The following is a 26,654-nucleotide window of genomic DNA, read 5'->3' on the forward strand; positions in this document are numbered from 1 at the left end:
AGCCCGCTTTTTGCTCAGAAGAAACTGAGCGAGCCGGTCAGAGGCTGTTATGCACACCTGTCTCAGCCTAAAGAGCCGCGATTAACCTTGTGTGTAAATTACTTCCTGCCCATTCTTTATTTTCAGCTCGGCAATATCCCACTTGGCTCCTCCAAGGAAGACTGCATTAGATTTCAGTCATGAAACTACAAAACAGTGGCATTTCTAGCCCGGCTGGGATGACTTATTAACCTATGACACACTTTCTCGGGACGCTCCTCAACCCCAAAGACTCGGGTTTTCCACAGAAAGACAGCAGCCTGGGCCGCCCAGCACCCTTAGGACCAGGCCCACAGCCACATGTGCTTTTGTAGACAGATCTGCTACTTGGTCTGGCTTGCTTGGACTTATATACACTGTCGATTACCCGCATTCATTCCCTTTGGGTGAAACTCAGTTGTTCTTATCGCAAAAGTCTAGTTTCATTGCTTTTTTTTTTTTTCTCTCATTCTCTCTTCGTTCCTTCTCAGTTACGCAGTATCATGACCCACATCTTTAGCACTTAAACTATATAGCTGAGAGCCCTGAAACCCATCGGGCCAGAGGCGGGCTGTGGAGACAGTTGGGCCAGCCAGTGGGCATCAGGTCACAGAGAATTCTTAATCACTTGGGGCTGCTTCACCAGGAGAAATGAGTTACTTGGAGTCAGCCTTTTTTCTTTTTCTTTTTTAAGTCAGTCATTTTGAACATAATCTTGTTTATCTTAGAATCCCCTGTAGTACCTAGCTTGAAGTCCAGCCAAACCAGCTCGGTGAATGTTGGTCGAATTGACTGTAAATTGATGTTGTCATGCGCCCATTCAACCCCTCACTTGCTATGGGAAGCTGAGGCCCTGGCTTGTTTCCTGTGCCACAGCCTATGAAAGCCTGCCTTCTCAGCACCAGGCCAAACGAGGCCTTTTTTAAAAGCGATTTGTTGCTTTCCTTCTGCTTAGGTAAAGAATACATGAATTTTTAAAAGTTGGGGACATATTAAAAATTTTAAAGAACAAAATTAAAATCACCCAGTATCCTGTTACTCAGAGACAATTACCATCGATATTTTCCTATTTTTCAATCTTAATCCTAATAAAGGGGTGACCTATGTCCTTCCAGATTTCTCTGAAGATTGGGGAAAGTGGAGCAAGAGTAGCTTATAACTAATTTTTTAGCTTCAGGTATTAGGATGGATATATATATGTATAAGTTATACATATCATATAATATAATACATACACATATAATATATATCCCTATAACATATTAATATTTGAGCTGTATTAGTTAGCCATTGTCACAATAGTACTTTATGACAAACTACTCTCAGATTCAGTGATTTAAAACGAAAATCATTCTTATTCATACTTCTGTGACTAGACTAGATGTTTGCTAACCAAGGCTGAGCTCAGCTGAATGACTCTAATTTAAGGCGCAGGTCCCACAGGACATGGTTTCTGACTCTGAATTGAGCTTCAGTCTACTCCCCATGTGTTCTTTCCGGGGCACAGACTCTTGAACGGATAGCAGCCGCCCAGAAAAGCCCTTCGATGCTGTTGGCAGAGGCGCCAGAGGATAAGCCCAGTTGGGCAAACACATTTCAAGCCTCTCCTTGTGTTGCGTCTACCAACATCCCATTGGCTAAAGCAGAGAATACATTTGAGAATAATAGAATTTACCCACATCCTACATAGCTGCCGAGGTGCTCTGTCCTTTGAGATTCAAATAATTTTGCTCAGAACCCACCTGGCCAGTACTACCATTCAGTCTTTGCAGGAAACTTCTAGTCTAGAGGTCCTCTACCCATTGAATTAGTTCAGGTTCAGGATCATTTGATTATCTCATTGTGTGTTTTCCCTATTCCACACTCATGTTCCCGTTCTTGATCCCCGCCCCTCCCACCCCCGAATAACTTACACAGATGTGTGTAGAAGAGTTTGCTGAACATTTGGAACAGCAAAGGAGTTTGATATCTTTATTTAATATCTGTATAGCTTGGCCCCCTTGCCTCTAGATTCTGTTTGCACCTCAGCCCACACACAACCTCTCCCAAGTCAAAGCCTGCTGAAGAACTCACCCTGGTCTCAGAAATCCTGAAGGTCTCATCTTGTCTGAACCACGGCTTTTTGCAACTTGGTCCAGCTTCTTTCATTCATTCAGCATACCTGTATTGAGCATTTGTGCCCTCTCCATGAAGAATTTATCATCTAGTAGGGAAAATTAATAATTTACGTATGCTCCGCACAACGGATATGTGGGGCCAGATGATTCTTCGTTAGGGGGGCTATCCAGGATCCTGGGGGGCATTGCAGGATACTTAGCAGCATCCCTGACCTCTGCCCACTAGATGCCCGTAGCACCAACTCCACTGCCCTTGAACTATGGACAACCAGAATATCTCCAGACATTGCCAAACATCTTCTAGGAGACAAAATCACCTTGGTTGTGAACCACCATTCTAATATATAGTGGACTTGATAAGACCTCTGATAAACCAAAATAGTAGTAAATCTATGAAAGCCTTATGGTGTGGGTGGTATCTGGGCAGAGACTTCACGAATGATTACAGTTTTGAGATGGGTTTCTTGGAGGAGGGGAAAGCATGGGGCACAAATGGGAAAAAGGACTAGCTCTGTTTGACTAAAGCATCAGTGAAACAGGCCCGTTGGTAAGGGTGGAGGCCGTATAGGTACTGGGAGGCTAGACAAGGTACTTGTCAACATACTATAGGGCCTTAAAAGTCATTGTAAGGTCTTTCACTTTTCCTGTGAGTAAAATGATAAGTATATCTGAAGCTGTGTTCATTTGGAGGGGGTACAATTATATATAGGGTTTGTCTTTGTAAGCCAGAGTTATTGCCACAAAGTCTCATCCAAACAGAGGTTATTTTTCTGACACCCAGGAAGGAAACAGAAAAGGCCCCAGAGGGCATCCCTAAATAAATCCATGCCTATAGCTTGGTGTTCCTTACCCCTCAGAAGATCTCACTTTGAACTCTTTACTATGGGTCTCAGTCTAACAGGCTTGGTGAGCCCGTCCCCACCTGCAGAGTGGAAGATGGAAAGGGAGGAGGAGGAGGGAGAAGACTAATGTAGGTGGGCACAGACCTTGCAGCAAAGCCTCCAGCACGACAGAGGGAAACGAGACCAAAAGCAAAATTGAATGAACCAATGAATAAATTCAGACCAAATAATTTTAGAAGCACAGTAGCCTGGAGTCCTTCAGGCAGAAGACATCCATCCCTCATAACCCCAAAGGCATTGCTGGAGAAGAATGCCACGCCAGTATGCCAACATACTCAGCGTTTAATAAGACAGGAGTATGTGAAATAACTGTAGAATCTATGTGGTAAGAGTTTTTAGTACAATGATTAGGAGCAGGGCCCGGAGTTAGACTCCCTGGCTTGAATCCTTGCTTCGAGGCTCTGCAGCAGTTAACTAGTTTCTTGTCAAGTCTTAATGACCTCATCTGTAAAATGGGGATTCCTTACTCATGGAGTCATTAGAAAGGTTCAATAAAATAAGCCATATAAATGCATAGCTCGGTTCCTGGCACAGATTTAGTGCTCAGTAAAAGTTAATTTATTATTATCATTTCATTGAAAGAATACAGCTGCTGAGACTTCCTCCAAATCATAAGTAGCTGCTGTTCTGGAGTATTCCCAGAGTCTCCTGGCAATGCTGAAAGTTCCCTTTTAGAGAATGTATGGGATGGCTGTGAAAACTGAGGAAGTGGGGGTAAATGTATCAGTTCACTCCATCTCCCCTCTTCTTGGCAGTAGAGGGGAGGCCACTGAGGGAGATGACAGCAGTCTCCCAGTGGTCCTGGCCACCAGCCATTTCTTGGTAACATATTTCCTTTGAGCAAGACTGGCTCGTCACCCTTTGTCCAACCTGCTAGAAGACCAGCTATTCTGAGACAGCTCGGAGGCTATGAAGCTGTTTTCCTTCAGATATGATGTCCTCCGCTCTGTAAAAATATCTACCTCCAAATTAAGAATGTGCGCACTGAGTTGGAAGCGAGACACCAAAGCGTCTTGCAAAGTGGTGACCATGGACTAGTGGCAGTAGCTCTGGGTTGTTTTCCTTTGACTAATAACGTCTACTCAGTAGCAAAGCTGAAAACACAGGATGCTCTGTAATGTAAAACCTTGGCCTGGTACCTCAGCATAATGTAAAACGGAGACTGCCAGGAAGTCACCCCACAGGAAGGAGCTGCTCTCTGGCCCCGGGATGGCGGCACAATAAAGTAACCCGTCTTCTGTTTGTGTGTTTTCAGGCTGGAGCAGGAAATACAAGCGCTAGAAAGTGAAGAGTCCCAGATATCTGCCAAAGAGCAAATCATCCTAGAGAAACTGAAAGAGACGGAAAAATCCTTCAAGGACTTTCAGAAGGTAAAGGAAACAAATGTGATTTCTTTCAGTTATACTCACAGAGAAGTGAGCAAAATGATGCCAATTGGAGAAAAGGCCAGTTGGTATGGATGAGAAGGCTGAGCCACACAGTCTGTAAATGAGGGGCAGATGTGTGAGGACCAGTGCCATCTCTGCAGCTGAGAGTGGCTTGTCCTCCGGTATGGGACCACCTGGCCTGTATGGGAGGCACCGAGAATATTTATTAAATTAACCCCATCTACCTACTGTCCCAACCCTTTTTCTGCCTAATGTCTGAAAGGTCATTTCCCATTGGATTCTAGAATCCTAAAGCCAATTCTTATTAAGCAGATTAAACATAATCCCCGTGGCTTTAATTTAAATCTTTCCTTTATAAAAAGGCCAGAGGCAATACCAATCAAATGGACACGAATTCTGAAAACAAAGTGTAAATATATAAAATACATAAAATTTTACTGTATATGAAAACAGAGTGTTATGTAGCAAAGACGAGAAAAACCATAAAGCCAGTAGCTCTGACTATGTCAGGACCTTCCTTCTGTTTTATAACTCCCATTTCGTCAGGTACCCATCAGCGATAGGAAAGCAGTATAAACAAATTAATTTTAACATGGGATTTTCCAATATCACAAAACCAAAGGTATTTGCTGGATAGCTAGATGAAATAAATCTCTATAAGGTGGGAATAGATCCCAAACAGATTTCCTAGGAGAAAAGAGGGCATCAGGTGTGCCCACTATAGTCCATTTCTGGGCCTCGGCCTAGGGGACGATGACGGGTTTAACGGATGAAGGATTCCCTCCTCACTTGTGTAGTAACGCTCAGCCCTGCTTTTGTTTCCACAGAGCTTCTCCAATACGGATGGAGGTAAGTGTGAGCGCTCTCTGCCCCATCTGTAGACGAATGTTTTCATCTGGGTCAGCTTAGCTTCATGAACACAGGCTCACCAGGAGACGCGGTGTGTTAGTTTGTAAAGACATCAGAAAGAAAGAGCAGCATTGTTTGCAGGGCACCAAGGAGGCCCGCACCCCGAGTGTCCTCTTCCTCTCTCCTGACACCGTTTCTAGTCTCACGCAGTTGGCCTGCCTCTTGTCCTTCCCATTTGTTCCCCGGGGTTCACCGCTTTCACTTTTCTGAAAGATGTTCAGTAAAGAGTGTCAATAGCAGGACCAGGTCGCAGGAAGGAATGAGCCCGTTTTTGCTGCCGGTTAGGTGTCCAGGTCACAACACACATCAGAAGGCTGATGAACCTTCCTAAGGCCCCTGGTTTTCTTTTGAGTCTGAGAACTGCAGTTTCTCCAGGTTTCCAGGGCCACGGGGCTAGCAGGACTTCCCTTCCGGCCCAGAGCACACGAGGTCTGGGACAGGGCCTGACCTTCTGACCCATCCTGGTAGGAGTGGGCTCTCCTCCCGTTCTCCCTTCCTTGCCCCTGCCCTCTGCTCCCCTTACCTGGAGCCATGGGGAGGAACTTGGGGATGGACTCGTTCTTCACCTTGCTCCCCTAACCTTAGCTACAAACTCATGAAAACCACTCGATTCCCACTTTCACTCTGGCCCTCAGCTAGACCTGTTTTAAAATATCAGACTTGTTGGAAGGATCAGATACCATCTGCTCACCGGGTTCTTAAAAGTCAACCTCTTAACTACGAAGATGATCAGGAGCCAGAATAAGAGTTGACATCAGTATTTCCTCAGTGTCATTTGGCAATATATGAGACAAGATTTTAAAATGCCGAGATGGATAATGCATTCTTTCTGGATTAGCAAAGATACTTGCACTAAGGATAATTTTGACTTTAGCAAAGGAAAAAAAATATGTGTGTGTATGTGTGTGTGTGTATTATATTGACAATAATAATGGCAGCAGCAGCTATCGCATTATTGTGTGTGTGTGTGTTTCCTCAGCAAGTAAAAGGTAAGGGATCTGGGTCTTGGCTCCTCCGGTGACCTTTGGGAACATATTAAATTAAACCTTTTGCTCCCAGAGCATGTGGGCAGGGGCAAGTCAGAGCTAAGCCATCAGGGACTCCTGGAGGAAGGCCTATGACAGTTCTAGAGTGTTCTCTAGGATGTGGCCAAATCAGGGCTCTCGTTCTGTGCTTTGGGGATAGAGCATAGTCTGAGGAAGTGGCCTTGCATGTTTTGGAGGCTTAAGGGTGGCAGCATGGGAAGAGTGGACGGCTTCCCTGGTGCCGGGGAAGACCCGAGACAGGGCACACTGTCAGCAGTACTACAGTAAGTGTCAGGCTGGGATGGGGTTTGGGACATCGACCCACAGACAGCCACATACCAGGAGGATACACAATGACCTTTTATGCATTCTTTGTTTTTCCTCTCCCTTCTCAAACGAGGACCTTTTCTGTACTTCTCTCTCTACTTAGAGAAGAGAAAGATCCTTGCCTGCCACGTCCCCAGGAAGGCTACGCGGGCATGGAGACTCATATACCCTAGGACATGTCGATAAGCAAAAATGAAGCCTCCCTATAAACTCTCAGCACTGTCTCTTTCATTTTCACTCTGAACGTCTCTCATTTCCTCCAGTATCACTTCTCACTGTTTTCATCTGTTCACCTACGCACTTCATAGAGGTGGTGAGAAACCTGATCGTAACTAAAAAGAGCCTGCAGAGAAAACTGCTTTCCTGACTTTGTCCGCTGTCGCTCTTTGACAGGATGGGTGGCCCTGAGTTAAGAGGAAGTAAAAGTCTTAAGGATCCCAGGAAATGGCCAGGGAAAACTTTCTGTTGTCTTACCTGTCGCCCTGGATGGTGGTTTATTGCCATCTTTGGTTGTAACTTAGTCAGGCGGGGAGAGGAGGGCGTTCCATTGCATAGCATCTACCCTACCGGCAAAAAAAGGAAATTTGAAGGAGGAAACACAGCTTTCCAAGAACGTGGTCAATGTTTAGGTCACCGTATGGTCTGGGGGTAAAAACTAAAGCCCCCTTGATTTCAAAGTTGCCAAGACTCTCGTAGAACCAACCATTGTTACTAAAAACTAATACAAAGTTATTATAGAATAATAATACCTTACGACAAATATCTAACTTCTAAAGCACGCTGATTACAGAATCCAGGGCTAACTAGGATTATATAACTGTACAAGATGCTGCAGATAATTAGGAAAAGCAGACCTAGTTTGATGAGGTGCCAAGGAGATGGCTGCTGGTTTGTGCATGTGTAATGACCCCACTTCGGGAATCCTGTGCCTGTCACCCTATGCATGTCAGAGGAAAAGGTACTATACTGCTGGATCACGTGGTAGCCCTGGCAATCAAGAGCAATGTATTCTAATCTTGAGTAGAATTTCCTGGCCATATACATTCTGACTCCCCCACACACACACACACATATACACACACAAACGCACACACATACTTCCTCCCTCCTCCCATATGCACACTTGTTATATAGTAGAGTCTTCATCAATTAGGTGAGTTGTTTTTCTGCCTTAAATAGTGTCTTTTGTAACTATAAATCGCATATAGTATGTATCTAGTGCCAACTCTATTTTTTACCTACCGAGGAGCTGGTGTGAAACCCTTGGCCAGAACTGACAAGGAAAAAAGCCCTGGGCCTATCTCAGTCCTTGCTGTATGGTACTGATCTTAGGCTTCCATCCCACCCAGTCTGTGGTGACCTGGAGCCATCCCCCATATCAAAACCTTCATACCAATTGTTGGAAAACCTCAGCGTGTCTTCTAGTTGCCCGGAAATCACATTTTCAGGGGCATTTTCATCAACTTTGTTTCTCTAGCTTTGCCTATGTATGTTCTTCATAGCTACGGTAAATATTTTAAATATTTTAGCGGTGCTGGACCTAATCAGAAGCACTCATCTTAAATGTCTACTCTGTGAGCGACTGCTCTCTATCTTCTCTGACACTAGAAGGAATAATGATAGACCAACCCGACTTTGTCAGGAAGAGGGCAGTGTACTGACTGAGGCTACACAAAGGCATTTCTCCTGTGGAAGCTTTGGCGGCCCTGGTCGCTATTCCTCGTGTTGGCCTGTGAGACACCTCCTGGCTGCATAACCTTAGGGTTTACTACTTACTGATGATATATTGAGAAGGATGCCCTGTTCTCTTCCTCATATCAAACTCCTTGCCACTCCCTTATCTCTTAGCAGAAGCCAGGTAGCCCCAGCCCTCCATGACCTGCATTCTCAAGCTTGTAGCCAGTGAACACTCGGCAAAACTAACTCCATCTCCCATTCACAGCTTCTCTCCTAGGGGAAGCTGAGAAATAAGCACTGGGAATCATGTGCTCTTTCAGATACTCTTAGAATCCAGAGTCCCCTGTCTGTGAGTGGCTGAGAGTCCCCTGTCTGTGAGTGGCTTTTGTTTCTACTTACTAAAACTTTCAGGTGCACAGGTGCCCTAGAAACTATATTTAGCATAGAATGTACAAGATATACATGTGACCAGTCCGTGAGTTCTCACCTTAATAGCTTGAGCCTCCATCTCATTTAAATGGAGGAAGTCAGATTTCCTGAGGTCCCATTCCACAGATTCCTGGAAATGTTCAGTGGAATTCGGAAGTTCTGCAAGTCTGCTCTGATCATTGTTTGTCTCTGAAACTGTCCCTTTAGCCCCAGATGGCTGCTCCATTCTTCCCATGGACCACTGTTAGAAATCTACCCCTACCCTCGCAGGGCTGGCATACCCTGCGCTGCTGCTGTCTCTGGTCCTGCCTTGTGCTGGTCTGGGGCCCAGACCCTTCACACAGCTCCCCACAGTGAGACTAGGGTCTGCAACCTGAGTTGAAGAATGCTGGCAGGGCAGTTCAACATAGAAAATAATGTCCAGTTTCGGACATTCGCCCTCCAAGATCTCTCACCTCCCCACATGAGCTTGCATTCCCAAATAGAGCTGTTCTGCCTCTTTTGCACTATGAGCTAATGGTGGGTTCAACTGGGTGTTATTTGGAATCTCAGAATTTTTTGGCTGAAACACCTGTCTGAAGTATTGAAATCGTGGGATAAATTCTAGAGGTGTTTTGTTTTGTTTTGTTTTGATTTTTGTTTTTGTTTTTTAAATGCAACTTCAGAGCCCTGGCTTGAATCCAGGCCCTTTTTTAAGGGGGTCCCCTAGGCTGCTTCCAGGAACATGGAGCCCATCTTTTCTAAAATGTTTCTGCTTTGGCCATCTCCCAGTCCAACATCTCAAAGGCCTAACTTTCTTCCTTACAAAGGAGGGCCTTCAACCATGTCTGCTTGACCCAGGATCCAAGCTCCAGCACACAGAAGGCCCCGAGAGAGACAGTGACCTGAACCTCACTCAGCCTGAGGCCCACCTGCCTACTCCTAATTGCCTGTTCCTTCTCCCCAAATGGTTGACACAGAAAAATCCATTGTCTTAGAGAAACTCTGCTCTATCCTCACTAACAGAGTGTGTTCTTTGCACTAGGAACCAAATGGTCTAATATCAGTACATTCTGGATTGTTCAGACTCACACACGAGTCGGCAGTGGTCTAGCCGGTGTAGAACTGAACTAATCCTAATCCTAATCCAGTGTCCGTTCGTGGTCTTCTCCATCATGAAATTACAAAAAGGAAAAGGAAACCCAGCAAGACTAAGGTGGTGTTGACAGGGATACAGAGAATGAGGCAGAGGTAAGAGAGGTAAAGGAGGTAGAGGCTAGGGGACTAACTGGACTGGGAGGGCGAGTGAAGGTCGCTGCCCAGGACCCCGGGTGAATTGTGGTGCCCGTGAGCCAAGATCCAGAGCACAGGAGAATGTCACACGCAGCAGATGTGTGAAGACGAGAGTCCTGTTTTGGACATGTTGAGTTTGAGGTGATCGTGGGATATTTAGTAGAGATATGCAGTAAGCAGCCAGATGTGATTACCGATAACTGATCGATATTCCAGGATTCTGAGACTTCGTTGTGACGCAGGAAAGAATCACATCACATAGAGCCCAGCTTTCCAGAATGTTCTTGCCTTGGCTTTTAATCTCTGGGGCACACACAGATCTTCTCCTTGTCTCACTGCAGTGATTTCCTTCTCTCCCTGACACTTTGTCACCCTGCTGACATTCACACCCTCCAGGATCTCTCACCTCCCAGAAAGGGCTTGTATTCTCCCGAATAGAGCTTGTCTCCCTCTTTTGCACTATGAGCTAAATGGTGGTTTCGCTGGGTGTTATTTGGAATGTCAGGATTTTCGGTCTTAAACATCTGTCTGAAGTATCGAAATCATGGGATAAAATCATGGGATAAATTCTAGAGGTTTTTTTGTTTGTTCGTTTGTTTGTTTTTAATGCATTTTAAACTCGCCTTCTAAATGAATCAGGCACACAAAGCTATATTTCCAGTTCAGGGAGTGAGACCCAAATCTATTTTTCAAGACTGTTTAATGCACATTTCTAGTTTGATGTTCCATATATGGTCAATGCCACCAAGTTAATACTGACTCTCACTGGCCTATCTCATTTTGCCCTCCCACCCCCCAAACTCATTATACTCTTAGAATCCAGAGCTTTCTGATGAATCTTTTAATACACAGAGCAGTCCTGGGCCTGAGCTCTTTGGCCAGGATCCCTCTTGCCTCAGCTACTCTGCTGAATACCAGCCACTGGGCAAATGCTTGTCTTTGTTTACCCTGATCCTCTCGCTCAGTGCTCGCCTGGGCGCTCCATTATGTAGGGCAGATGAGCTGCTGTCTCGGCAGCGAACCCACTGGGCCTCCCGACACCGTGCCTAATTGTATTCCCTGTTCTCTGCTACCAGATGCAGTAAATTATATTTCCTCCCAGCTCCCCGACCTGCCAATCCTCTATTCACGAACAGCAGAACCGTCACCTGGGCAGGACGGGACCAGCAGAGCAGCTGGTAAGTCCTGGGGGTCTATTTGGTTTTGATGCCAGGACTGGCCTTGTGGCCTTACACTTCTCTGCACTTTAATAATGAGGGATACCCAGATATTCCTACATAGAGCGACCCTGTCGTTGGCCCAGCCTCAGACATAGAATTTGCAGTGGCCACATAGGGCAGACGCTGGGCCCGGAAGAGTAATTGAGGACTGAATAGGAGGGAGTATTGAAGATATAGCGTGTTTTCCCTGCAGCTTCAGAGGAGTCTCTCTCTCGTGTTTGTGGTCTTTATATCTGTCCTTATTCTCAAAATTCATCTGTACTCTGCTTTCAGGGATTTTTATTTTCCGTATTAGAATAGCACAAGATCAAATGAGCTATGTTGGAAGCCAGGTGGAAAGTATTTTCAAAATGTATGAATGTGTTGCTGGAATCCTTTGGAAATCAAGCTATTTGTGGATTGTGAATGTATATTCCCAAGTCTTTTCATTTCTGGAGTTATTTCTTAGGCAGTGTGGTATGTTTGGGTGGGGAAGTAGCCATTTAAGGACTATACATTTCTTGCTAATATTTCTCACGATTGCAGATTTTAGAAAATAACACATTCATGAGTATAAAGTATAGCTAGAGCTGTGCTTTGCTCTGGTATGCCTCAGAAATCAGAACTGCAAGAATGCGAACAGTGAAATCTCTATACCGATCAGTTTGCTCCACACAGCAATGCACTGAGGGGGTTAAGTGAAAAAGCGAATTACCAAAGTTGCACAGTTAATGACAATATAGGTGAATTCAAATATGATATCGGATTATGTTTTATATAACCTAGGTACGTGCATATTTAAAATAAACCCCATAATGACACCTTTTATGAAACAAACCAATCATGGACTTTTAAGCCAGTGGAAATCTTTTATATAGACCAATCTGAATATTTTATGAAGCAGATAACCTCTCCTTATTTTAATGTAAAAGTGAAATAAATGGCAAATAAGTATCGATGTATTTGTTATGTGCACTGATTAAATTTAAATATTGGGTTCGTCTGCAAATATCTTAGCATATTAACGTTACATGCAGACACAGATTTCTAGAGTGGGCTGGGTCTGTAAGTGATGTCTGGTCAAACCCAGGCCAGCTCCACGTTTCCCTGGATACTTACAGGACGAATAAACCAGAACTTCAGCCCTCAGTTGTGCTACAAGGGAATCGGTGGCAATGATTTATGCTGTGGACTCTTTAAAATGCTCCAAGGTACATTTTGGAGATCAGCTCAGGTCCTAACTGTTCACACACCTTCTGCCTTGTTATTAGGGACTTGTGTGTTGCTGGTTTCCAAGTCATGGGTAAAAAGCTTTCCAGCCCTCTCCACATGTTCCTATACCTCCTGGAACAGGCAACATGATCCAACTAACGCATCAGCTGATATAGTAGGTCAGGACAGTGTATGAGAATTAACTTTTATCAGATATAAAAAGGGTTTGCACAATGTTGGTAGTCAAGGAGTGTTAAATTCAGGAGTAGTATGTTAATGTGATTCTGATGCTATGGAAGTGGGAATATACATATTATCACAACCTAGCATCCTTCATATTTAGAAGCACTGCAAAAACAATGATCCAAAGAGGAAACGCATTTTTTTACAAGTATTATGTGATCAGAATCTTTTAGAAAATAAGTTTACATGTACTTTTGTTTATTAAAGAACTAATCTGTACAATGCATCTGCCATAGAAATACATGTAAAGCAGAGTTGTGGAAGGAATCACTTTTGATGTGGTTTATTCCTTTGTCCAAGACTGGCTTTGGAATAGAGTATTTAGCTTCATTATCAATTGTGGTGAATAGAGACTACACGGAGCACGGATAGCAGACCAAATAATGACACTCACCACTAAAATTCTCCTAGTTATCACCCATATTGCTTTAGGAAGGTCCTTTTGGAGATTTGCACAGCCTTAGCGCCGTTTTGATAAATTGTCACCTGTCATTACTTAGTATTATGACAAATCATCTGGTTGTTTGGAGTGTGGATGGTTTAGGATTCTATATAAATGGGAATTTATTTAGAATCATTGTTTTTCAGAATTAGGAGGCATCTATTCCAATCCCTTCTTCAAACATAGAAGCCAGGGTATAGCCGCTCTGTGAAGATATCCTCAAACCACGGTCACACACCTCTGTGAATGGAGCTTAGTCTTCCTCCATTCTGTCTATAATTTTTTTTGACTGTTGGAAAGTTCTTTCTCTGATGGAGCTACCATTTGTCTGCCTTCTTCTTCCCCTCATTGTTCATTATCCTGCTCCCAAAGCCACTCAGAACCAACCTAAGTTCTGATTTCCCTTTAAGTATTTGAAAATAATTGTCATTTCCTGTCTTCCCCAGATCCTCACTTTACATCCCCTTAACTCCCATAGCCCCATCTCTTCAGCTGGTCGCAAGATGATAAGATTGCTTTGAGACACCCTCCCCCATCTCTGTCCCTCTTCTCCGAACACAGCCCGCTCTTGTCTCAAGTCTCCCTGAGGTGCTCAGAGCTGGCCAGCACACTCTGGGAGGGGCCGATCATGCCACAGAGCACAATGTGACACCACAGACCATTCGACTCACTTGGTTGGCATCTCAGCCTTTCAGCTTCAGGTTCTAAGGTAAAGACGCGAAGTCATTTAACATGTGCCCCTGCTCAACCTCGTTCCCTTTATCCAGCGAAGTCACTGTTCCAGAATTATTTCCGCTGAAACGTGCAGTTTGTTCCCCACTCAGCTGAAACGTGCAGTTTGTTCCCCTGAATTGTGTACATACTGCCTCACCTGCCCACATGCAGAAGAACCTACAAAATTCTTTATTTCTGAATCACGAAAGGCAAAAATAAGGACGCACTATGCACCTTTCTGCCCTTCATAGATTCGATGACTGTTAAATTCCTTCTTGTTAGATTGTGCCTTGTGGGTGTGGGGGGTCCCTTGTGGGTGAGGAGCCTCAACGGAAGGTGGGAGGGCAGCGATGTGAGGGTGTTCTCTCCCGTTTCAAACACAGCAGCTCCTCCATGTTGCATTTACATATTGTAATTCTGTGTCAGATTTCGTTTGAATAAAGAGTTGAACAATTTCGAAAGTAGGAAACTCTCTTTATTGTTGACGTCATTATAGCTTGTGATCGTGACACCTCACTTTTCTTCTCAGTTTAGTATCTCCTCAGATCTGAAAAGCAAAGCCTTCATTATTTGTCGTCACTTCACTGATAAAAATGTTGCATAGTGGAACCGAAGTCAGAGGCCTATGACGCGCAAGGGTCTCCGGGCCCTTGGGAACCCTAACTCGGCACCTGTGTGGCATAATCATTCAATAAGTAACAAGTTCCAGCAATGTTCTAACACCCAAGGCACATGTTTCTGTCTTGTCCACAGAAATATAAGGGACTTTATGATGATCCAGATGTTCTGTATCTCTGGCATTTGCCTAATCTGTCTAGAGACCTCGGAAAAAAAGAAAATGAAATTAACCTCCATGGCCTCTGCCTGATGAACCCGTGCTGGTTCGTGGTGGTCTCTGCTCTTTGAAAGTTAACTTGAATTTTTAGCGATGGTGTTAAGCTAGGTGTTACTTCTGTGTAATTTATGGACTTTCCTCCTTCTCAACTTTGAAATCAGAACCTCGAGGGCCTGCCTCCAGCACCTTTCCTGGTATACAAAATCCTTGAGACAAATCCATCGATAAGTGAACCAGGGCCCTGGCCTCAGCGCTGAGAGCATCTATATCCCTGGGTGCTTTATTATTTTCCAGTCTTCTCTACCTGCTGGGTTTTACTTGCCTCTTAGCAATAGTCTTTCTGGCAATTTTTAGAATGAAAACTGTCCTTCTTGACCAAAAAGTTGGAAGCAAAATCAGATATGAGAAACTGGCTTTTGCTTTTGTTATCCATCCATATCACCTATTTGATGACTTATTTTTGTAAATACTGAAGTGTCCCGGATAAATAATTAATTATCCCAAGAAAATTTCGATTACTGGTTTTTGAAGTTAGAGATTGCCCTCTAAATTAATTTCCTAATTTTTATTATTATTGATATCACTGTAGTCAATTTTACATTTCCAACCTCAAGAGAAGGTGTAAAAAAAAAAAAGAAAAAAATATATATATAATCATATGCCCGAAGGGATGAGACCGTACGTATGTATGTTCATTCAATAAGCCAAGCATAAGCATTGCTTCTCTTCCACATTCCAGAAGTGATGCCAGCTACTGAATATTCATTATATTGGGACAACCTCACTTCTGGGTGACAGTCATGATCTGACTATCTACTGCCCTCCTATTGTACTTTACATATCACTGACACACGAGTCACACATGCTGTTCATGGCACCATAGAATATCAAATCCAAGTACCCTTTCATTATACAAATGGGAATAGTGAGGCCCAAAGATGGAGTGTCATCTGGATAGGAACTCAGATCCACTGTCTTTCTCCCTCCTCCTGACACCTCCCATCTTACTGACTAATGACAGTGGGAGTGTCATTTGATACATTTTATACATGTGGACCCTCAGCCTGTGCCTCCTCATGCTGATCACAGTGAGTCAAAGGCAGTGAGCTGGAAGAAGCCTGAGTCAAAGGATTTAACAATAATTGAATTTTCCATCCTCACAGAACACAGTGTCTTGTTTTTTATGCTCTTGCCTGATTCTGGAATGAAATCATGTCAGTTAGTCCCCCTTCCTCTTACTTGTGTCAGGTGCTCTTGTTTCCTCTCTCCTGGGCTCCGTGTAGCCCTTAGAGCTGCTCTCTTTTTGCAAAAGCTGAAGGGAACAGGGAACAGAAAAATGATAGAGCCAGGGGAATAAGTCTGAACCTGAATCAAGCTTTCTCTGCTCCTCAGACCCATCTCTCCAGGCTCTGCAGCATGTCAGGCCACAGCAGCTTCTCCCCTCACCCTCACCCTGGCTTCTGGCAGGTGTCTTCCCCAAGGGCCTCCCGCTCTAGCCCACACCTGGCTCTTCTCAGAACCCCGAGACTGGGATTACCACCCCCATTACAGTGTCTCTGCCTCTTCAAAGTGGTTCTCTTATTGATGAGAGTACTGTGGGGGAGCAAGGACCTAGTAAACCAAACACAGAGGCCCAAAGTCGAAGCACCTCACCGTCATTCATTCCTATCCCTTTGCAGAAAATGACCACTTTGATTCTTATTCTTCATGAGCAAAATGAACATATTACTTCCCTGTCTTATAGGGTTACACTTTGGAAAGAATAGCAAAAATTCTGTATGTACTCCAGTCTCACTGTCATCAGTATGTCATATTTGGAAATCAGTAATTAAATACATCATTTTACAAAACATACTTTCACACTTCAGTCGCCCTATCAATGAAACTTCCATCGGATTGTCTCCTTTCTTTTTTCTGTCTCTAGATCCTTCCTCTAGGAAATTGAAGAGAGTTTTTCTTCAAATACTTCTCTTTATATCAGTGGGGCTCTTTCAAAATCTTCATCAGGGGCTCCCCAGAAAACCTTCTCTCCCAAGCAGCAACCCCTCCTCGTTTTTCGTTTTTGTTTTTTCAATGAGATGAGCATAGGATTCTCTCATCACTATACAAATTGTAGTGTTCCTGTGGCATGGGGAAGCTTAATGGAGAAAAGGGCGGATGAGAGAGTATTCTTTGTGGGCGGAAATGAGGGCATGATGCAAGTGAGAGGTATACACTCTTTGGCAGCAGTAAAAAGCAGAAGAGTTTTTACAATTGTGCACATGCATCAAAACCAAAATGCTGAATTTAAAATGTAAGTCTTATTTTCCTACTGGTTCATATTCACCCTCGTTCACAGTTGAAATATTATTGGCTGAGAACTGGAGCAAAATATAAATGCTTATTCATAAACAACACATTTAAGATAAACGTTCATGCCTCCCGTGTGGTTTTCTGAATGTCTAGTAACTTTCTCATATGTGTATCCATGAAGTCTAAATATTGCCTTTGTGTTAAGCCAGAGCTTCTCAGAGCGTTCACCTATGTATTTCTTAGTGGAGAAGAGAGTGAATGCATACGAGGAATGTGAGACCAATCCTGAAGAAACCTGCTAAAAATGTGTGTTTCCTTGGACGCCTTGTTATAGCTGGGGGAAAAATTACAGATGGATGCTGTATTTTATGACATAACATATCTAGGTTTATTTTAAAATGCTTTAAAATATTCTACCCTCAAATTCTAGAAGTATTGGAAGAACAGTGTATAACTGTTTATATTATGTAAATATAAATATTAACGTGCAACCCTAATGAAACCATGCTACCTGTGGTTCCGATCCAGAGCCTTGTCACAAAATACAGTTTAAAATCACAGGCCAAAATAAATAAATAGTAAAATAAAAAAGAACTCTATTCTTTACCTATTTTCTGGAAGGATATTAAAAGGAATCTAATGCATATCTCTATCCAGAAGCACTTCTAATATTTCCTGTTCTTTCCTCCACATATCACTCTCTTTAAAGCATCATCCACCACCACGAAATGTTCCCTTTCTATTCACATCCCACACAAGTTTTATTCTCTCCTCCACTAAACTCCTTCTATCACAACTCTTTATTGTGTGGATCTACTTAACCCTACTAGCAAAGACCATCTCATCATCTCTTCTTTCTGTCCAGTCTAGGCAAAGGCAAAGTGGGGTTGGGGGTTGGGGTGGTGAAGGGAAAATTGGATTAACAATGACTGCATTTTTATTGGTGAGAGAGGGACAGGTCTAAAGATGCCCATGTTAATAATTTTTATCCTATCATCTATGGATATAAAAATAGAAATATTTTATTCCATACTTTGTATGGATTTGCAGGTAAAGGTGTCATTTTGTTCACATATTACTAGATGTTTGGGAGATGATTAAATATTGTACCTACAACCGATAATCATTATTACCTTCCTTATTGTCCCATGGATGTGTTAATAGTGATAGGATATAATATTTTAACCCAAAGATGTACTTTTTAATGTAAATGTAATATTTAAATATTACCTGCTTTTGGAGTCCATTCAAAGTTTTAAATGCCTGTTCTATTTTTCCGATGACACATTTTGTGGAAAATCAGGAAATTACTGGGACAAATACTTCTCTTCATGTCACGGTCATTGTGTGAGCCCACGTACCTCTATTACAAATATTGGTTGGCTTCCTATTTTGTCACTTAAGGAAACTCAAGAGCTTTGTGCTGAACAGTGAAACTTTCAATATGGAGATGATGAAAATCGAGCGTTGGATTTTGCTTCACAGTCTTTTTAGTTGTCTTAATTACCGGCAGATTGTATCTTACTACACAAGCAGATGAAACAATATCATTGCTGTTTTTTTTTTTTTAACCAGTTCAAACATTAATTACTGTGTATACCTTTTCATGGGTGTCATATTATACAAAGTATCTGTGACTAGAGTAAGACAACCAGTTAGACTTTTCAATTAGTAGCATTTGTTTCAAAGGTGTGTATATCAGGTACTTTCTGTACAAGGGGCTCTAAGGTAGGTGCTGGCGGGGAGGGGGCATCATAGAAGGATGTCAGGCAAAAAATCTAGTCTTCAAAGATCTTAAAAATCTATGGCACTAATAAAACATTCCCACAAATAATTATACTACTGAGTGGAAAGTGTTAAGTGCCTTCAGAGAGGTTTAGAACATGTGTTCGGAGAATCTTAAGAAGAGAGAGAAGACTTAGACGTGGGATAAGCAAAGAAAGCTTAGGGAAGAGGGGTCAGTTGACCTGGGTGGGCATCGAATGATGAGTCACATTTGGGTGTGTAGAAACTCAAAAGAAGGACATTTCAAGAGAAAGGAATCTTAACAAAAGCAGGAAATGTTTAGGTGTGGTATGGCGTTATTTGGTTGTGCTAGACGGAAAGGGCGCGATAGAACATGTGATTGAAAAGGTAGTTTGGATCTTATTAACACAGTTGGCGAACTTGTAGTTATTCAGAAAGAGGTAGGGGCTCAAAGGCAGTGATCATAGAGATATGACATAGGACTCCAGGAGACTGCCCGTGGAGAGACAGGGTGAAAGACAGTCTAGGCAGAGTGACAGCAGTCATGGAAGGATGTGGAGTGTCTTGGGAATGGCGAGAAGTTCATTATGGCTGGAGTGTATGGGGAATGAGAGAGGCTGCAAGACAAATCTAGAAAGGAAGGTTGCAGACACATTCTGAAGGGAGTTATAGGCCAAGCTAAGCAGTTTGGTGTTTATCCTATACACACACAGGAACCAAAAGAGGGTTTGTGATTAAGGTACCTCTGTGGGCAGGATGGAGCATAGGCTAGCAGGGGTCAGCAGACTTTTTTCAGTAAATGGCCAGATAGTAAATAGTTTAGACTTTGTGTATCACATATGGTCTCTATCACATATTCCTTGCTTTTTTTCTTTTTCTTTTTCTTTTTCTTTCTTCCTTCCTTCCTTCCTTCCTTCCTTCCTTCCTTCCTTCCTTCCTTCCTTTTCTTCCTTTGTTTTTTCCTTTTTACAATCTTTTAAAATTGTAAAAACCATTTAGTGCTTCTCTGGTCATACAAAAACGAGCCTCAGGCAACCTTTGGCCCTCTGGCCATGAGAAGAGACAAGTGATAGGTAAAAAGGGAAGCAGGGCTGTGTATTGTGCAGAGAGCAGAGGAGGGTCTGTCCTAGGGCAGTGGTGATATAGGAGGTGGCGAGGAGATGCAGGGGAATAGATCTGAAATAGAATTTGTTATTCTCAACAACTGTTTGGCTGTGGGGAATTAGGAAGAAAAGGATAAGTCGGGGTTGGTTCTCAGACTTCTTGCTTGAGAGACTAGGTGGTATTGGTATTATTTACCACCAAGTCTCTGGGGGAGTTTTGAGAGAAGATGGATTTAGTTATGAAGCTGCAGAGGTTGATGTATCCATGAGTCATCCAAGGAAAGGGTGCCTGGGGAGAGTTGGCTCAGTGGGGCTAATGCCCAGTTTATTCCCATCCAGAATGTTTGCCTCACAAAGTGCCTCTGAGCTCACAGATTTGAAAAGATGAAGTGTCCCATGAGACTATAGGACAGAAAAGAGTTGGTCCTTAGGGACCCCAGAATGGCAGCGGGATTTGGGGTGAGCTGGAGAAAGTGAAACTGGAGTGGGAAGACCAGGTAGGAAGCAAAAATCTCCGGAAGAGGAAATAGCGTCTCAGATGGACTAGTGACAGTGGAACAGAAGGGAGGTGACCGGTGAGAAAGATAGCATGGGGCAGATCGCGAGGACATGGCACTGTGTACTGTGGTCCTCAACCTCAACTCCCAGTGTCTTGGGATGCCGTGACCTCTCTCTTGTTCTTTTTCTAGTTCTTGTTTTAGAAACCTAGCTAATGACAGAAGTACTCACAGAGCATGTCATCTGGCCAGTTTTGTAGCTTTTTAGTTTTGCAAATATCAAATTTATAGTACAGTGGAGGATAGCCACGTCCCACCTGCAAAAACCTTTGGATGTTCTCTATTAACAGTACAGAGAATTGTAGGGAAAACAGTAGAACACTTGGTGAAAGAGTTAAAAAAAGATTTAAGATTTTGGAATAGGATACATCTTAACCAAGAGCATTAAAATTATCTATAAGCCAAGGGGTAAGCTGTCATTCAAGGTAAACTTGCATGTTGCCAGCCTCTCTGTGATTTGCGTACTGGATCTAAATAGTCACTTCTGGCCTTATTGTAGCAGATCTTCCTTAGAAGTGTAAGTGCCAATGAGCTATGGAACTCTGTACATCTGTCTTCCAAGTGCATTAAGCTGCTCTGTTAAAACACATATATAACCATCTCTGTCCACGATGTGCACCTATTCTAACACTCAAGATGCTTGGCAGTTAGACTAGAAAGGGCACAAAACCTTTTTTTTTTGTCTGTTTGGCAATTAACCATTCACTGGCTTTTTTTGTTGTAACATGCACTTCCTTTCTCTTGTTTTCATTCAAGCTGTGTACGCCATGGAAATTAATGTGGAGAAAGACAAACAAACAGGAGAGACCAAGATTCTCTCTGCATCCACCATTGGCCCAGAGGGGGTCCATCAGAGAGGAGTCAAAGTCTATGATGATGGTACCAAAGTAGTGTATGAGGTGCACTCGGGAGGCACCGTAGTAGAAAACGGAGTGCACAAATTAAGCTCCAAGGATGTAGAAGAGCTTATTCAGAAGGCTGGACAATCAAGCTTAAGAGGAGGGCACGTGTCAGAAAGGATTGTGACTGCAGATGGGAGCCTCGGCCACCCTAAGGAACACATGCTCTGCAAAGAGGCCAAGTTAGAAATGGTACATAAGTCTAGGAAAGATCATTCTTCTGGGAACCCAGGGCAGAAGGTCCAAGCCCCCAGCACTGGAGGCCCGGAGGCAAACTTGGATCAGCCAGTCACCATGATTTTCATGGGCTATCAAAATATCGAGGATGAAGAGGAGACTAAAAAGGTGCTAGGCTATGATGAAACCATCAAGGCTGAATTGGTCCTCATTGACGAAGACGATGAGAAGTCATTGAGGGAGAAGACGGTGACGGATGTGTCCACTATTGATGGGAATGCAGCGGAGCTTGTGTCTGGGAGGCCGGTCTCAGACACCACAGAACCCTCATCCCCAGAAGGGAAGGAAGAGAGCCTGGCCACAGAGCCAGCCCCAGGTACCCAAAAGAAAAAGCGCTGTCAATGCTGTGTTGTCATGTGACCACTTCTTTCTTCCCTTTTCTTCTGGGCAGCCTCTGTGCTCTCCACCACTTACGTAGACCTCACTGTACCACTAACTGCAATACTGTGAACTGGAAGCAAACACCTGCCTTGCCTTGCAGTTGGATTGCTTTGATCTCTCTTATTTTTTTTCCCTTTCATTTTTCTCCAGTTTCCTCACCTGAGAGACAACGTGCATGTGTGTGCCTCATTCTTTCCAAGAACCTGCTTTTCCTCTAAACCTTTCCTTGTGTCTTCAAGAGTGAATCAATTCCTTACTGCTCGATTGGAATGGACTCTTCACATCAGCGAGTTATATAGTAGCCTTAATTCACTTGACTGGAATTGAACCCAGTGGCCCCGAGGGTTTCGTTCTGTAGCGTGTTCCTATCCTGTACTCACACATCGCCACGTCGCTGACTTCTCACTTGGCCTCCTTTGCTGTGGATCTTTGCTTTTATATCTTGTGTGGCAAAATGCTGTTGGCTCTAGCTGGTTGCTAGTGTAGCCAAAAGTGGATCTTACTTAGTCTGTCCAATCTAGGGTGATGCTTTTTGCTGCCTTACATGAGCTTCCAGATTACAGTATTGTGCATCTCTGGCTTTCCTTCTGTTAAAACTGAAATGAAGTTGATGTAAAAGAAAAGAACCCAGTGCTTGTCACAGCTGAAATGTAGGGACTGATTCCATGACCTGCCTGTCAGCAGCTGTCTCTCTTTCATGGCTTAACTGATGGACCCTTTATATAAGAAGCACCATTTTTTAATTTTCTAAGGACATGAAACAAACGTTGTTTTAAGCATCAGTAGTGATCTCCAAACGTAGGCAAATCCATGAGCCTTGCTTCTATTCTCTCCAAAAAAATTGTAAATTTTTATATCGTTTTCTTTTTCATGGATGTTTTCTGACCATGTTAATCTATTTTCAATGAAGGGATTATTTTGAGGAGTATCTCTGCAGTGACCGTGTTTCCAGAACAGTCTTTCCGACCTACAGTGGTTGCTGCGATGCTCTCACTTCATTGTAGATGGTGCTGTAACTGAATTAACCTGTTCATCTCACCTGCCTAGTTGATGACAGAGCCTTATTTCTGGACTCTTTTCTTTCTATTTCCATGAGAAAGAGAATGTTTCACATAATGTCAGCATGTAGGCTTATGCACCCTCCAAATAAATTTCAAGATGTAAAAAAAAAAAAAAAAAAATTGTAAAGATTAAGAAAGACCTGTCCTCTTAATGTGAAGTACTTAAGTTTGTTCCACAAATACTGATTGAGTGGCACATACCTAAATTTCTTAGAGTGTGTTTCTTAAACTTCTGGAGATTTCAGAACATCAAAGAATAGTTTTTATCTAAAACACAGTGAACAATTCTTGAAATAAATTCTTAGCTCTTCCCCAAAGCAAACAGCCACATATATAGTAAAACCAAAGGGAAGTGACTTAATAAAATAATACTTAATAAAATAAAGATGTAACATTTTAATTGATTTTAATAACAGATATATCTTTATTTGCTCAAATGTTCATAGCATTGTTGCAGATAATTCAGAAAGTTATCTATGTTCCATAGAACATAGTTTCAAAAAACATGCAATAAGACATACTACATTAAGTCTAACTTCTATGGAAAGCAGATGAGAAAAAAAAAATAAGTCTTGAGAAAATTTCATTACAGAACCAACTAAATTTGCCCTAAATAGCTTTCTCAGTGCCAAATCTATTATTATTTTTAATTTCTTGGCTTGAAATTTTATGTATTCCAGTTGGAGAGGAAAATTTTTTTTACTGTGCAAAGTTCATGTTTCTCAAGTAATTGCATTTTAATGAGCACAAAGTGAGTCATTTTATCACCAATATCTAAACAAAAAAAAGTTAAAGAAGGGAAAAATAAAGGAGCTAAGTTCTGCTTTCTAAGATGATTCCATCCATGACTTCATTTTGAGTAGTTGAGGGAATTATCTCTAAATCTCAGGTTCACTAAAGTAGCTGCAATTGAATAAAACTGCTCTATTATCTAGAAATAACATCTGGTTTTGCTGCCTATGAATCTCACCACTCCTTAACCATCATTAAAATGTCAAATAAAATGACATGCCAGATAAACCCATTTAACATAGAAAAAGAAAACAATGTTTTGGACAATCTGTTATCCTAATTATTTAAGAAAGAAAACTCTAAAAGTTTACCATAGCTGATCTTCTCTTTATTCACTTGGGTATTGAAACTATTCAATATGAGTTTTTAAAAGCACAGTGAGTGAGTGGAATGATAGAACTTAGGACCCTTGAGCTTGCTGTGTGATAAAAAGAATCAGCGTCTTCTAGGACAGACAGTTCCCTGACATGACCCTCCCTTCCCTCCATAAGTGAACTAGTTTCTCATGAAGAAAATGATCTGCACCTCTCACTACAACACTGCACATTAGATTTAAAAGACCCATGATAATCTGCACTCTCATTCACCAATTCTTATTATAGGGGGTTAGCAAATTATATGAATGAATTCTTTCTATACTTTTACTATTAAAGCCTATCTTTTAATGGTGTTTAGAGTAAGATGTGTTACCTTTATCGAAATGATTTGTGGCCACAGTAAATGCAGGTGTGTTTGAATATGGCATATCTATTTGCATATTTTGCATCATTTTTCTCTCATAATGGGGGATTCAGGCTCAGCCAGTACTTTTATGTGATGAGACCTTTAATCCCACCTAGCAACAAGAAACTACCCTTCATAATGAAAATATCAACATAGCTGTGATTGTGAACATTCTGCCTTCCTGCTGTCATTGGCATTCCCCGTGTAAAAACTTTATTATATATGGCATCACGCCCTTCAGAAATACAGGGTATTGACTTACATAACCAGACTAATTAGAGAATCAATAATGAAGCTGCAAAACCATGGTCTTTTTTGAGCTAATGATTAGTTGGACTTTCTTTTAAAATCATATAATTAGTTCCCTTTAAATTAGAAAGAGAAGAAAGAGAGAGAAGGAATATTTCATTTGTTTATAAATAGATTTTCAGTGGCATTGAATTAAAGATCCTATAATGGTTAAAATGCTAAAGTTTAATCTTACATATCCTGAAAAATCTTGGTGACTTGTATATCTTTTTTTTTTTTAATGTAATTAGACAAACTAAGGGGAGGTTTTTTGTTTTTTGTTTTTTTTACCTGTACCTCTTTTACCCATAAGTATATTAATTCCTTATATAACCAAAAATTAGTCGGCTCTAGAAGTGATTTGACAACGTCCAGTAATGTCACTTAATATTGGGAGTAGAGGACAAGGGGCTAGGAAATTCCCTTCTGAACAAACCTCAAACATGATTCTTTCAGTCTCTTGAGCAACCTCCAGTCATTCAAAGACTTTCAGGAAACTCAAACAAATTTCAGCGTTCATTTGATTTGATTCCTTTCTGAAATGTTAATAGACATGTATCTGCTTCAGATTCCCACCTATTCCATCTTACTTCCTGGTGGTAAATGTGTTTCTCCTACATGCAAGTAGAGTATTTTCTTTTGGTTAGGGTCAAGTTTTTATAAAAGGGTATGTGTGTGTGTGTATATATATCCCCACCCCACCCCCGCCTCCGCTCCGAGAGAGATAGTATCTCTGGAGCAAAACGTCGAGGCCAGCCAAGTGTGGAAACAGCTTATTTCTCTTCACTTCTGTAGACTTTCATTGCAAGGGACCACGGAACACCCTTCACAATGACGATTTATTTAATTCCAATGAACGAATAGGTAGCAAAAGAGGAGGGAGGGGATACGGTATAGAAGCAAAACTTCAACCACTAAACCAATTGTTCCTTTTTAAAAAGCATTAACCCTGTCAATTTAAAACAGGTGAACATAGACAAAACATGCTCAGAGAACTTTTTTGTTGTTGCGCTTACTTAAATCTAGAAACTCAGCTGTCTCTGTTTGTCACTGGACCTCCCCGCCTTCCTACTCCACCCCGTGGAATTTAACTCACCAAAGGCCCCCGTTCCTTGTGGGAATATTCTCATCTCTCACAATGTTACTTCGTGGATACCAGATTCCACAGCGAGCAGTTTTATGTTATACTTTTGCAACATGCATGTTTGTTATTGGAACCACAAATTCTCAGCATAGTTAAGACATAAGTTTCAGAAACTTTGCAAATATACAATCTTTTAGAAGAAAAGTCAGTCTTTTTTGAGTAGCACAATGTAATGTGTCTGTATCTTCATAATTTCAGCAAACTCCATAATGAAATTTCCATTCTTACGAAAACCTAAATACTTATTATTTGAATGTAGAAAAGGCTGAATAAAGATTATATCCTGAAAGTTTCAAAGGGCAATTTCACTGGGGAATCCTTAGGCCAGCCTTGCCCCACCCCCTTAAATTTTATATGACTTAAATCAACCTCTGCTTCCCCCCTCCACTCCAGTCTAATATAAGAAGGTCAGAACTGTAGCGCAAAAAACCTGCTTTCAATGTGAAAATATAGTATGTAATTTTAGGGACCACAGACTTTCTACATCTAAGATCTGGACAGCCTTAACTTTGGTAAAAAAAAAAAAAGTTTTTCAGTGCTCTCTTTTACAAAGCGGGAAAACAACATGTTTCCTGAAATTAATGACTTTTTATATTTTGTGACTATTTTCTAAGTTTCTATAGGTTGAGTTGGGAATGGTCATCTTCTCCCCATATTCTCCTCTTACTAGTCGCCTGGGGCTCTTTTTTGCAAGTCACAGCATTTTTATCAAAAAAAAAAAA

The 26,654-nt window shown here is 42.1% G+C and overlaps 1 protein-coding gene across 5 annotated transcripts in view; it reads left to right on the forward strand.

Annotated features, from left to right (window-relative positions):
* The window catches only part of PALM2AKAP2 (PALM2 and AKAP2 fusion), a 301,504-nt gene that overhangs the window by 102,196 nt on the left and 172,654 nt on the right, over positions 1–26,654 (forward strand). For 2 of the 5 annotated variants that reach the window (XM_039870672.1, XM_039870670.1), the window contains exons 4-7: positions 4,293–4,407; positions 5,253–5,274; positions 11,141–11,242; positions 21,164–21,859. In XM_039870672.1, coding sequence (XP_039726606.1) covers positions 4,293–4,407; positions 5,253–5,274; positions 11,141–11,242; positions 21,164–21,859 — 935 coding nt within the window. The remainder of the gene's footprint in view (positions 1–4,292; positions 4,408–5,252; positions 5,275–11,140; positions 11,243–21,163; positions 21,860–26,654) is intronic. The other 3 variants (XM_039870673.1, XM_039870671.1, XM_039870674.1) reach the window with 3 other exon arrangements.

This window comes from Pteropus medius, unplaced genomic scaffold (assembly GCF_902729225.1).
Source record: "Pteropus medius unplaced genomic scaffold, Ma_sr-lr_union100, whole genome shotgun sequence".
In the NCBI taxonomy this organism is placed as follows: domain Eukaryota; kingdom Metazoa; phylum Chordata; class Mammalia; order Chiroptera; family Pteropodidae; genus Pteropus; species Pteropus medius.